The following is a 13,294-nucleotide window of genomic DNA, read 5'->3' as shown; positions in this document are numbered from 1 at the left end:
AGAACTACAGGCCAGGGACTGGGTGAAGGATGACCCTGGATAAGAAGAGGGTATAATGGGCCATCTCCTGCCAGAGTCTTCACTGCTGGTCACATGGGGCTCTGAGCCATGACCATACTTTCATTCCTCTCTTTATGTGTGCACTTAACACCTGTATACTGGGAACCCTTGGAATACCAGGCCCCATTCAAGGCTCTGAAGAAATGCAGAAATGACCATGAGTTGGTCACAGCTCCGTGTATATGCTATCCCTCAGCTGCTCTGCTCACTGACCAGCAGAAAGGACTAGGAGTGTTGACAGAGGGGAAGCACTTTGGAAGCATAAGTGGGGCCTGCTCTCATCTAGAGAGGACAAAATATGCCCAGGACAGAAACTCCAAGGGAGGAGTGGGGATTGTCGGGTAGAGTAGGAGGCTGGGTTGATCAGAGGGAACAATGTGTACAGAGGCTCTGAGGGAAGTGAGAGCTTGGTGCCCGCCCCCCCCCTACACACACACGCACACCCAGGAATTCAGAGTGGCTGCCTGTGGTTGGACTGGATGGGAACAGGGAAAATGACCTGAGAGGAAGGGATGCAGAGCCAACTAGAAGGGCCTCTTGGGTCTCAGGAAACGGTTTGATTTTACCCTGGGGTCCAAGGGACCCAGGGATGGATTTTAAGCAAGAAAAGGAGTGATCAGATTTGAGTTTTGTGGGGAGTGGATTGGTATGGGCAGGGGTGAGAGTGAGGGAACTAGGCAGGGAGGGTGGCCTGCACTAGATGACATTGAGAAGCAAAAAGCAAAATGGGCAGACTCAGGGACTGATGTGAGGGGTGGGAGTGGCATGAAGGAGGCAGTGGACAAGGGTGATGGAGGTCAGTGGCCAGAGTTCACGTGGGAAGTGTACCCATGAATCCAGAGGGGAAGCCCCAAATTTATGTCTTCAGGCCCATGCCAGAGCAGAGCCTGGGCCCCAGGCAGACTGCAGTGTGGGAGTGACAAGATATGTGGAGACCCCCTGACTCCCCTTTTTCTGGTCTCCATGGGCAGGGTTCTGGAGCACCTCAGCAATCTCTCCAAAGAAGTAAACCTGGACTATGAGCGCAGCATGAACAAGATCAACTTTGACCAAATTGTCTCCTCTAAGCCCGAAACATTTTCCTATGTGACCCTGCCTGAGAAAGAGGAGGAGAAGGTGCCCAAGCAAGGTGAGGATATCGAGCAAAGGTATCCCTATGGCCACCCACCTGGCCAGAGCCCCTCCCACCCCTACCTCTAGGATCATCTGTAGATCTGATACTTTATGGGTGGGAACAGGGAAAATAACCTGAGAAGAAGGGATGCGGAGCCAACTAGAAGGGCCTCAGGTCCCAGGAAGAGGTTTGGTTTTACTCTGGACCTATCCTGTTCCCAGCATTTATTCCCTTCCTTTCCCCAACTGCCTAGAGAGCTGGGAGTGAGAGTGAGGATGAGGGTGGTAAATGAAGGCTCTTTTTAAAAATAGTAGTCTGAATAGTGCAGAAGTAGCAGAGTAAAGGTGTATTAGGGAAGCGGTTGTTCAGAAGTGGATGAAAAGGGCTCTGATTATCTGCTCTGGGTACATATGGCCTTTCTTCCTCCAATAGTAAGAGTATGTTGGCATTGCTGCAGCCCCATTGGACAGGTGGCATACTGAGTCTCAGAATAGGATGCCGGACCCCCCAAGCCCTCTTTGCTTTGAGCTTCTAATCCCGGCTCATTTTGTTTTCTGGACCCCTCTTCCATGTGCGTGAAGTGCCCAGGAAGCTGGGTCAGGCATGGACAGTGGGCATTCCTAGGGCCCTGGTACCCACATCTTCCTTTCTTGGCGCTCCATGGCAGGCCCTAGATGGGCCTCAGGGCTTGTGTGCAGAGTGGGTGGGAGCAGATGGAGAGAGGGTCTACAGCGCTCACTTTTTTCAAAGGAGTTTGTGACCCAGAGGGGCCTGGAGGAGGTTCATTTACTCACCCCACAGCGGGTACCTCACTGGGGCTTTAGGGCCACTGACAGACTGCGTTTCTTGATGAAGGACTTGCTGGCCAGCTTCTCACAGTTCATCAGCGATGCCTGCTGCAGTGTGCTTGACTGCACACTGAGAAAAGAGGGGTTCTGGGGAAATGTGTGTCTCTTCCAGGGAGGAGGCAGGGGTTGTATCCCTTCACCAACACTCTCTAGATCTGTCCTGATCTCTGGTGTATCCCAGGCCAAAGGCCATTAAGACACTGGCCCTTGGCCTCCACCCTGCAGGACTGGTAAGTGTCCCCAAATACCCCTTCCGGGAGCAGAAGGAGGACTTCACCTTTGTGTCCCTGCTCACACGGCCAGAGGTCATCACAGCCCTCAGCAAGGTACGCGCCGAATGCAACAAGGTGATTGCCATGGCCCTGTTCCACTCGAACCTGTCTAAGTACAGCCGCCTGGAAGAGTTTGAGCAGATCCAGTCACAGACCTTCTCCCAGGTGCGTGGGCATCCAGGACATAGAGCAGCAGCATGCAGGCCAGAGCCTTGGAGCTGACAGGTGCAGATCAGGGGCTCCTGGGGAGGCCCGGGGTTGATCAGCCAGCAATGAGGCTGTGAGCCCCATTCTCCTTAAAACCAGTCCTCGCCTCTTCCTAGACCTGAGGGATGTTGAGGTGGGCACCAAGGGAGATGGCTCACCTTGGAGAGAAAAAGAGAACCAGTCGCTTTCCATCCCAGCCCTGGTGGCCTCTGAAGCAGAACCTTTGTCTTAGAAAAGAGAGCAGAAGCCCCATGCACCCCTGTATCTACCTGAGGATTAGGGTATGATAGAGAAGGGCTGCAGCCTCATATAAGACAGCTGTCAGAAGGCCTAGAAGAAAAGCTCCCTCTCTCTTCTCTCTGCTCCATTCTGTGTCTCTCTCTGCGTCATTCCAGGTTTCTCTGTCTCCCTCCTTCTGCTTCCCTTCCCTCTCTCCACCCCGCAGAGCAGTCCTGGTCCCCAGGGTCACAGGAGGGTTGGCAGAAAGTTGGGGCTGAGGAGAGATCCCACCACGATCATCTAAGTCCTAAGGCCACCTGAGCACCCTGGTGCCTAGAGTTCCTGAGCGTGATGGCTGTAGGCAGTAGGTCCCTGGGGTGGCCATATGATACCACCTGTGGCCACTCCAGGTGCAGATGTTCCTCAAGGACAGCTGGATCAGCACACTCAAGGTGGCCATGCGTAGCAGCCTGCGTGACATGAGCAAGGGCTGGTACAACCTCTATGAGACCAACTGGGAGGTGTACCTCATGTCGAAGCTACGCAAGCTGATGGAGATGATCAAGTACATGCTGCAGGACACACTGCGTTTCCTGGTGCAGGACTCACTGGCCAGCTTCTCACAGTTCATCAGCGATGCCTGCTGCAGTGTGATCGACTGCACTGATGACATGGTCTGGGGCGAAGACCTCATAAACAGCCCCTACAGGTGAGGCCTGGCTGGCAGAGGCAGTTGTTGACACCAGAACTATTCCTTGCCAGGCCACAGTCACTAGGGTGGTACAGAGCCTGCCTCTTGCCCTGGTTGCTGGGGAATGTCCCACCAGCCCTGGCTTGCATTTCTTCTGTGATCTTCATTCTCCCAGTCAGTCACTGAGTTACTAATTCAAGAAATATTCTTTGAGCCATGAACCGGGCAAGGTTTTAGGAGAACAAGAGAGGCATGGTCCTTGCTCTCACAGGGGCACAGACAGCAAGAAAATAAATAGACACAGTCATTGCCAATCTTGTCAGGAGCTGTGACAGACAGGGGGAAAGGGTCTTTGCCAGGGGCCAGGTAGGAAGTGACCTCTGAGCCAGGACTTGAGACTGAGAGGAAGCCAGCCACGAGGAGATGTGGGGCAGGTGGAAGGACCTGCACGTGCGGAGGAATGAAGGGGAGAAAGAACTTGGAGCAGTCAAGGAAGGTAAAGCTAGTAGGTGTGGTCAGAGTAGAGAGGGTAGGCAGGGCTGGTCAGGGTGACATGGGTGAGGTGGCAGGGACCAGGCCAGATTATGCAGAGCCTCCTGGGGCCATGGTAGGGTCTGGATTTATTCTAAATGTGGTCAATAGCCATCAGAGGGGAGTTAATGATTTGATTTATATTCTAAAATGATGCTTTGGATTTGTGGGGACAAGTGAGTCAGAAGGGAAGTTAGACCAAGGCTCTTGACATTGTCTAGACAAAGGGTAATGGGGCTGGGACCTGGTGGGACAGATTTGGGACAGTACATGGGCAGAAGTGCTATGGGGCCTGGCTATAGGAGGATATGTAGGGAGTGGAAGAGAGGAGAGGAGACAAGGCTGACTCTGGAGTCTAACCCTAGAATGGAGCCCTGGAGATAGCTGGCAGGAGCCAGGGGACACAGGATGTTTGAGAGGCCATTAGAAGTCCAGATGGGTAGGTGATTGGCACTCCAGAGTGCAGAAGGACTGGGATCTAGGTTTGAGAGTAGTCTGTGGGCATGTAGTCGGTATCTGAAGCGAAGGATAGTATGTTCCCAGGGAGAGCAGGGAACTGCAAGTGCCCCGGGCCTGGCCGACCTGCCCTGACGACCTCAAGACCACTTGGCGGATCTTCCCTCTCCCCAGTGCCCATGAACCTCTAAACAAGTGGCAGGAACAGAGGAGTCTGTTTGGCTATTCTAGATCTTTTCCTCTGGTCACTTGGACATTTCTGGGAGGAGTGAGAAAGCAAGTCTCATGCATAGAGAAGCTGGACATTTCTGGGAGGAGTGAGAAAGCAAGTCTCATGCATAGAGAAGCTCAAGGGCCATCATGCTGGCAGGAAGGGCAGAGGGCTGGGCCTGCTGCACACAGGACTCCTCAGGTCCCTGTCCCAGTCAACCTAGCTGTTGCCCCACAGGCCCCGGAAAAATCCTCTGTTCATTGTGGACCTGGTGCTGGACAGCTCAGGGGTGCACTACAGCACACCGCTGGAGCAGTTTGAATCGTCTCTGCTCACCCTCTTTGACAAGGGCATTCTGGCCACCCATGCGGTACCCCAGCTGGAAAAGGTACAGTCATAGCTTGAGGCCTGGGGCATCTGCTGCCCTGGCTGCTAGTGGCTACCCAAGCCTCAGGGTGCTGCCCCAAGTATTAGAGCAGTTCAACTTTATCATGAGCGTTCTACCTGGCTACAGTGTGCTCAGTATTTTATCCTCACCGTGAGCTGAATTGGGAAACATTAACATTCCCATTTTGTCATTTGGCTGGGAGAAGTCTAACTAAGGTCACATAGTTGCTAAGTATCAGACATGCAATGCCAGGTGGGCTTGCTAATCCATTCCTGCCATAGTCATGTCTAACCCAGATCCAACCCTCTTGATCCCACCCAGATCCTGACCTCTCTCTTTAGCTAAGGTGTAGACACAAACCGACCTTCACACTCTAGTCAAAAGTTCCAATTCATCACCAGAGCTGCACACAGCTCAAGCCCCTCATCCAACAGCCTCTGTAACTGCAGTCCTCTCGTCTTCCTTGCTCGTCAGTCAGTACCATCAGTGACATGTTTGTCTCATTTGTTCCTTTCCTTGGCAATGGGCTGAGTCAGGCACAGGCAGAGGAAGACGCTGCCCCTTGGTGGACCACATGGGGCTCTGCCTTTGTATTGGTCCACAGCCCCAGTTCTTGCCCCCACCCCCACCATGGTCTCTGTGCTTGGCCACACGGCTGTCCACTCAGTTTTTGGATCACATCTCCAACCCCTCTGCCCACCTGCCTCAAGATTCATCCAACTCTGTGCCCCCAACCCTTTGCTCCATAGCTGGTGATGGAGGACATCTTTATCAGCGGTGACCCCCTGCTGGAGTCGGTGGGGCTTCACGAGCCATTGGTGGAAGAGCTGCGGGCCACCATAGCCAACACTGTGCGCAAAGCCATGGTCCCACTACAGGCCTATGCCAAGGAATACAGAAAGTTCCTGGAGCTGAACAACACTGACATCGCCACGTTCCTCAAGTATGTGCGTGCATCTGAGTGTGTGTCTGTGCGTCTGTGTGATCCCTACCTACACTCTCACCACCCTCTGTCTTTCATGTGTACCTGCCATCCACAGAGCCTACCAGACACATTGCCCATCAGCCGAGGAGGTGCGGGAGGTGGTGCTTACCCACCTACAGGAGAAAGAGATCCTGGACAACTCACTGCCCAGCAGCATCATCATCGGGCCCTTCTACATTAATGTCGACAACGTCAAGCAGAGCCTGTCTAAGAAGCGCAAGGCCCTGGCCACTTCTATGCTTGACATCCTGGGCAAGAACCTGCATGAGGAGGTGGACGACGTAAGTGCCCACCTGCCTGGCCTCAGTGACCACAGCAACACATGTACTCTCACATACATGGTGAACTCCCACAAGTAAGATATCCCCAGGCAGGGTCAGAGGTGTCTACAGAAAGGATCTAGAAGTCACCCTGCCTTGAACCTGCCTGTCTGCAGGGAACTATCCAATATGAGGGGATCCCAAGATTGAAGGGAGTTGCCACCTCATTTTCTATAGACATATAGAGACCTAGGAACCCCTCACAAAGGACATCCTGAGATCATTTCACAGAGCTGAGGGTGTGCAAGTGTAGGCCTCAAAAGTCCTGTGTGCGTGCATGTGTGTGTGCGTGTATATGTGTGTGTTTGTGTGCATTGGCTTGGCACAGAAGACTGGGCAGGGTGAAGTAGTGATGCCCCACTGCAAGGCCTCAGCTCCCCAGTGAGCCAGCTGCAGGATGTAATGAGGTGGGGGCAGTTACCTATATGGAGACACTTGGAACCAAGGAGATGGAGCAGGCCCCAGGGAAGGCAAAGGAGAGGCACCCAGCCTCCCACAGACCCCTCCTCCTACAACCAGATCTGTGAGGATTTCCGCAGCATCAGCCGCAAAATCTATGAAAAGCCCAACAGCATTGAGGAGCTGGCTGACCTTCGTGAGTGGATGAAGGGCATCCCCGAGAAGCTGGTGGGGCTAGAGGTGAGGCATGCGTATAAGGGCTGTGTGTGTGGGGCTGGTATCCAGGAGCCTGGTGGGGTTGGAGGTCAGGTGGGCACACGGGGAACTGGGAGTCACGGGGCCATTGTTCAGGGTCAGAGGGCTGGAGATAGGCAGGGGCTGGGCGATCAGGAGCCAGGAGGCTGGAAGTGAGGTAGATATACAGAGGACAGGTGGGGCTCAGGGCAGGGGGCTACAAGGCTAGCTCCATGGTGGAGGTCCAGAGCTATGCTGTCTGGGAGGTCAGGAGGGTGGAAGATATAGGTCAGAAGCTAGAGGTTGGAAGTGTGGCAGTCATGGTCCGTGGAGCTCTGAGCCCAATGCTGACCTTAAACCCCATGTCTCCTCCCCTATCCCAGACCTTCCTTCTCTGGAAGAGAGCCTCTCTCTAGCACCTAACCACCTTAGTTCCAGTCATACAACCCCTACCTCCACCCTCCAGGCACACATGTGTCCTTCATCACCACCTCTCCCTGCAGGAACGGATCATGAAGGTCATGGATGACTACCAGGTCATGGATGAATTCCTTTACAACCTCAGCACAGATGACTTCAATGACAAGTGAGTGGAGCTTGTTTTCCACCCCCATGCAGGGGATGGACAGCAGAAGATGAGTGGGGAGGTGCTGAGCCACAGTGGTTCTCAGATATTCTGATGGCCACAGGCTATGTGGTCACACCAGAAATGCCCTGCCAAGATGCCAGAGGCCATGGCTCCGCATGGGCCAGGACCAGGGCCACGACCAGGGCTAGGTGGCCAGTGGGGCAGAAGGAAATAATTTGAGGATTTTGGCCTAGGGACCCTGCTGCCCACACCCACCCTATCTCCATTCTCTATCTCATCATCAGCCTGACACAGGGCAGTCCCTGGGGAGGAGCACATGTCCCTACCTAGCTCAAGAGCCTTGTGTAAATGGACTTAGGTTGGGACCAAGGCCCCAGAGACTCCTTGCTCACAGGCTGGAGCTGCCTCCGGAACATTAGAGCTCAGGAGAGGTTGGCTCTGTCTCCTGGGAGCCCTGCCCAGCAGCCCCAAGGCTCTGGCTTTACAGGGCATCCCAGTGCTCAAGATGGGCCTCCCCAGGGATCAGCATCTCTAGGCCAGCTGCCGACAGAATCCCTGAATCCCACAAGACCCCATGTCAGCCAGGCAATGGGAGTTGATCTGATATGTGATATGAAGGAAGCTGGCCTGTCGGCCCTGGTTGGTCACCAGGAAAATGCAGACTAGAGGCTGTCAATTTGCCTCAGAATCACTCCTCTCATTTCTAACACCATTTTCTCCCTTGCCCTTTCACTGCACTGGGCACATTAGATCTGCATCTCCCTGGGTATTGACCATAGCTCCCAGACCACAATCCTAGGGCAGGGACTGCCTCCCTTGCCAGGCAGGCCCACACCATAAGAAGTGGTTGCCTCCCAGCTCACTTCATTTTCCCAGTTGTCTAACCTTGGCTGGATCCAGCTGCCACCTGGATCCTTCATTCTCCCCTTCACCCTGGGTGCCCCTGCCTGGCCTGCCCACCCATGATTTTCAATGTGACATTCCTCCAAATCCTCATCCCTGTCCCACCAGATGGGCTGCCAGCTACTGGCCTTCTAAGATCCTTGGACAGATAGAGATGGTGCGGCAGCAGCATTTAGAAGATGAGGAGAAATTCCGCAAAATCCAGATCATGGATCAGAACAACTTCCAGGAGAAGCTGGAAGGGCTACAAGTAAGGCTTGGCTGAGGCTCTGCTGGGACTGTCTCCCACCTCACAAACACACACACACACACACACACACACAGTTCTCCAGGACTAGGCCTCACTTCTTGCATTCAGGAGTTGCTATGTCAATGTTTGATGGACAGATTCATAGATAAACAAATGGCTAAAAGAATGCACTGAAAGGCCAGAAGGGTGTTTGAGCAGCAAGCTCCAGAAGAATTCAGAGTAGCAAAGAGCTCCAACTCTCCTATTGTATCCTCCATGCCCCAGTGGGCAATGGGCACAGTGTTCAGGGAACTGGGTCTCCCTCTGAGCTTGTTATGTTACCACAGGGTAGTCAGCTGCCCTGTGATGGACCAGGAACTTGCTCACTCCCATGGGCACAGTGTTCAGGGAACTGGGTCTCCCTCTGAGCTTGTTATGTTACCACAGGGTAGTCAGCTGCCCTGTGATGGACCAGGAACTTGCTCACTCCCAGAGAAGAAAGTGCCCTCAGAACTGGGAAATGCTAATACCCAGGGACTTCGAGCTCCCTGGGTGTGTGGGGGGACATGTGGACACGGGTAAGGCCACAGAGGCCTCTAACTCCTTGCTCTTTGGCCCATAGCTGGTGGTAGCTGGCTTTTCTACCCACGTGGAGATTTCCCGAGCACATGAGATTGCCAATGAGGTACGGCGGGTCAAGAAGCAGCTGAAGGACTGCCAGCAGCTGGCCATACTCTACAACAACCGCGAACGTATCTTCAACTTGCCCATCACCAATGTAGGCCTCCTGTGGGCACGCCATCCCCTAACTTAACAGGATTTAAGGAAGAGCCCATGGCATTTTTGGCCACATGGCATCTGTAGTAGAACCCAGCTTCCAGGTGGCAGGGCCCCGGCATTTGGGAGGCACTGCTAAGCAGGCTACAGAGAAGAGATAACCCACCCCTGGCCCTGAAGGCAAGGAGGCTAGCTGGAGCCAGGCAGGAGGCCTGAGGGTCATTGCAGGCTTTGCTCAGCCACTCAGAGCCCAGAGCCTGTGGGAGACAGGAGGAAGAGAGGCCAGGCCCAAGTCCACTGGGATAGGATCAGGGACAGCAACCAGGAACAAGGAGAGGGAGAAGACCTAGCCCTAGAAGGAATAGTATAGAGAGAGACTTGGGAGCATCCTGAGGCAGATCCAGCTCATCTTCCCCTGCAGTACGAGAAGCTCTCCAGGATGGTGAAGGAGTTCCAGCCTTACTTGGACCTCTGGACCACAGCATCTGACTGGCTGCGCTGGTCCGAGAGCTGGATGAATGACCCCCTGTCAGCCATCGATGCTGAGCAGCTGGAAAAGAATGTCATTGAGTCCTTTAAGACTATGCACAAGTGTGTGAAGCAGTTCAAGGACATCCCAGGTAGGTGGCCAAGCCAGCCTATCTCCTGCTTCCCTGCTTGTGCTAGCTGCCTCTCACACCCACCTGCCCTGCCCGGCAGCTTGCCAGGAAGTAGCCTTGGACATCCGGGCCCGCATTGAGGAGTTCAAGCCGTACATCCCACTGATCCAGGGACTGCGCAACCCTGGCATGCGGAACCGACACTGGGAGCAGCTGTCCAGTGAGATCAACATTAATATCAAACCCAAAGCCAACCTGACGTTTGCCCGCTGCCTCGAGATGAACCTACAGGACCACATTGAGAGTATCAGCAAGGTGGCCGAGGTGGCCGGCAAGGAGTATGCCATTGAACAGGTGGGCAGCCACCAACAGGCCCACCCTGCCCCACCCAGGCCCTGCCAGCCACTTGGGAGTATGGTGGTACTGGGCCCCATCCCTGGGGTCATTCACCAGATCCAGGGGTTGGGGTGCATTCTGTTAAGTAAATTAATAATGTACGTGAAATGCTTGGCTCAGTGTCCACCATCCCTGTTATTACTCAGTTACTCCTCCGGAGTTACTTCTTCTTCCAGGAAAGAGCAGATAGTATTCCTCTTTTTTAACAGGTGAATAAATTAAGGTTCAGAGAGGTTCAGCGACTGGCCAGGGTGGCATAGCCACTAAGAGCTATAACTGAGACCAGAGCTCCTAACCAGCACCTTAGCTCCCTCCCAACACATATGTACATGCATATGGTACACATGCAACGATGTGTAGAGCCAGTCAGCCATGAATTCAGATGAGGGCCCATGGGGGATTTGTTGACCAGATAAACAGAGAGTATTTGCCAGAGGGCTCAAGTAAAGATCATGGCCAGGCAGAGTCTGTTCATCCCTGCCCAGTGCTGGTCAGACAGCATGCAGGCCAGCCCCTTCCCAGGGTCCAGCCTGACTTGTCCCCAACCCCAGGCACTGGACAAGATGGAGAAGGAGTGGTCAGCCATCCTGTTCAACGTGCTGCCCTACAAGGAGACAGAGACCTACATCCTCAAGAGCCCAGACGAGGCTTCACAGCTGCTCGATGACCACATCGTCATGACCCAGAGCATGTCCTTCTCACCCTACAAGAAGCCGTTTGAGCAACGCATTTACTCCTGGGAGAACAAATTGAAGCTGACCCAGGTGGACCCTCCGTGGGAGTCCCTTACTCCTCCCCACCCTCATAGCCCCGTATCCCATAGGTGGCTCTTTATGATGTCTGAGGTGGCTCAAGCGATGCAGTGCCTTGCCCAGGTTTGCACAGCTCCTGACTCTGATAGGCCCCTCATTCAGCAAAGAATGGGGCTCCTCCAGGAGGCAGTTCAGGACATGGGGGTGGACCAGTGTTTAGTCAGGAGCTGTGGCTGAGGAGAGGAATGAAAGCTGCCGCCAGACCTCCCAAGGACTGGGCTTGGGACAACTAGTACCTCAAGTCTTGGAACGTTCTGGGCTTGACACCACAAGGTCCTGAGGTTCCTCGATGCTCTCTCCCACTCTGCCCTGGGTCTCATTCCTGTCTCATTTGGAGCATACTTGGAGTGAGGGTCCCAGGACACTGGGGACTGCCCCTCTTCAGGGCTTTCAAGGCCAGAGGCAGGGGCTGTCTGCAGAGCCTTAAGGCCTACCAGTGTGATTCTGACAGCCCCTTCCCTGGGACCTTCCTGGGAGATGTTCAGAAACCTCCAGTGAAGGCCAGAAACCAAGTAAAGAGGGATTGTCTCTGTGCTTCCTGGATGACCCAGATATGCCTGAGCTGGTCAGCATTGTCCCTCTTTTGCTCACACTGTCCTCTCTACCTGGAGTTCCATCCCCACCTTCCATTTCAAAGACTCACCATCAAGCATCCCTCACTGATTTCCTCACACAGCCTGCCAGGTGTTACCATGGTCGGTGCCTCTTGCAGAGTCTCTCACTCATGCCAGGCCCCTGGTGATTCAGAGGAGGAACTGGCTGTTTAGTGGACTGTACGCTCCTCGTGGGCAGGGACCGCATCTTGTTCCCCTCTGTTTCTCCTGGTGCCCTCATGGGCCTGGTCCACGCCTGGCACAGAGCTGGCAGTGGCACACATCTCATAAGGAAGAGAATGAATAAATAAGTTTGCATTGAGGGGAAAAGACAAGAGATAAATTTTGAAAAGGGAATTTGGAGACAGAATTTGGAGACTGTTTTGAAGATGTCTCTCTTGGACCAATGTTTCAGAGAGTCTTTTAGAGATTTCAAGCTCAAGTCTCGATATACCTCAGAGAATCCTGGGGTCATAGACCCAAAAGTCCTGCCAGGCAAGGAGGCTGGTTTGGTCTTCCATGCACTGGATTTCTTTCTTCTGTTACTTCAGGGTTTGCTGGTTTGAGTGCCATTTCTTCAAAGGGAACATTTGCTCTCCTGGCTCTACTGGAGGCTCAGATGTCCCATGGGGAACTTGGGATTTTTCTGGAGAACAGACATCCATGCAGCCTCTTTGTTCCCTGAAGTACTGTGGCTGACAGTGTATCTAGAAATTTCCCCCACAGACACTGGCATTGGTGGCCAGTGCTGTGCCCAGCACTCTGGTGGGGTGAAATGTCCAGGTCATGGGGGACAGCACCCAACTTGGACTCTGGGCCCTAACAGTTCATGCCTTGCCCAGGAGGTGCTAGAGGAGTGGCTGAACTGTCAGAGGGCCTGGCTCTACCTGGAGCCCATTTTCAGCTCTGAGGACATCACCCGGCAGTTGCCCGTGGAGAGCAAGCGCTACCAGACAATGGAACGGATCTGGAGGAAGATCATGAAGAATGCCTACGAGAATCGGGAGGCGAGCTCACACAGGGATGGGTTGGGGCAGCTGAAACCACTAAGGGTCCTGGTCACCTTGTTGGGAGCTACCTGGTCTCATTTCTCCCTGAACAAGAAAGATTGGAGGACAAGTCCAAGGCTTTGGTCTTGGTCTGTGACTCCTGAGTGGGCTCCCCAGTCATGCTTCTCAGAAACACAACCAGTTGATGATTCTCCTCTTAGAAATTTGCAGTCCACATTAGCATTTTAAAGGCCCTGATAAATCTTGCAGCAAATCAAACCACTTAGCTTTGTTTAACCCTAATTTTTTTGACCGTAGATTTTTTTCTGTGGGGACTGATGGGTAAGGGTTGCAACCCCTGGCTCAGGGCCATTTTCTTGCCCCTGTTCCTTCCCAGGCCCCACTGTGGGTCTCTGGCCAGTGTGGGTGCTCTCTGAGCTTTGCTGCCTCCCAGCTGGACCATGCTCACTTC

General features: G+C 53.7%; 1 protein-coding gene across 14 annotated transcripts in view; it reads left to right on the top strand.

Annotated features, from left to right (window-relative positions):
• The window catches only part of DNAH1 (dynein axonemal heavy chain 1), a 72,983-nt gene that overhangs the window by 23,382 nt on the left and 36,307 nt on the right, over window positions 1–13,294 (top strand). For 12 of the 14 annotated variants that reach the window (XR_005653870.1, XR_005653871.1, XM_039867549.1 and 9 more), the window contains 14 exons: window positions 1,032–1,189; window positions 2,248–2,459; window positions 3,131–3,429; window positions 4,847–4,997; window positions 5,747–5,940; window positions 6,038–6,263; window positions 6,822–6,941; window positions 7,439–7,521; window positions 8,536–8,677; window positions 9,279–9,434; window positions 9,855–10,053; window positions 10,133–10,386; window positions 10,980–11,192; window positions 12,676–12,840. Coding sequence is in view for 12 of the 14 variants with exons in the window: in XM_039867549.1 (XP_039723483.1) it covers window positions 1,032–1,189; window positions 2,248–2,459; window positions 3,131–3,429; window positions 4,847–4,997; window positions 5,747–5,940; window positions 6,038–6,263; window positions 6,822–6,941; window positions 7,439–7,521; window positions 8,536–8,677; window positions 9,279–9,434; window positions 9,855–10,053; window positions 10,133–10,386; window positions 10,980–11,192; window positions 12,676–12,840 (2,572 nt within the window). In the remaining 2 variants the exon portion in view is untranslated. The remainder of the gene's footprint in view (window positions 1–1,031; window positions 1,190–2,247; window positions 2,460–3,130; window positions 3,430–4,846; window positions 4,998–5,746; window positions 5,941–6,037; window positions 6,264–6,821; window positions 6,942–7,438; window positions 7,522–8,535; window positions 8,678–9,278; window positions 9,435–9,854; window positions 10,054–10,132; window positions 10,387–10,979; window positions 11,193–12,675; window positions 12,841–13,294) is intronic. The other 2 variants (XM_039867544.1, XM_039867548.1) reach the window with 2 other exon arrangements.

The sequence above is a fragment of the Pteropus medius genome, unplaced genomic scaffold (assembly GCF_902729225.1).
Source record: "Pteropus medius unplaced genomic scaffold, Ma_sr-lr_union100, whole genome shotgun sequence".
Classification (NCBI taxonomy): Eukaryota; Metazoa; Chordata; class Mammalia; order Chiroptera; family Pteropodidae; genus Pteropus; species Pteropus medius.
This window is presented reverse-complemented; position numbering and strand designations above follow the sequence as displayed.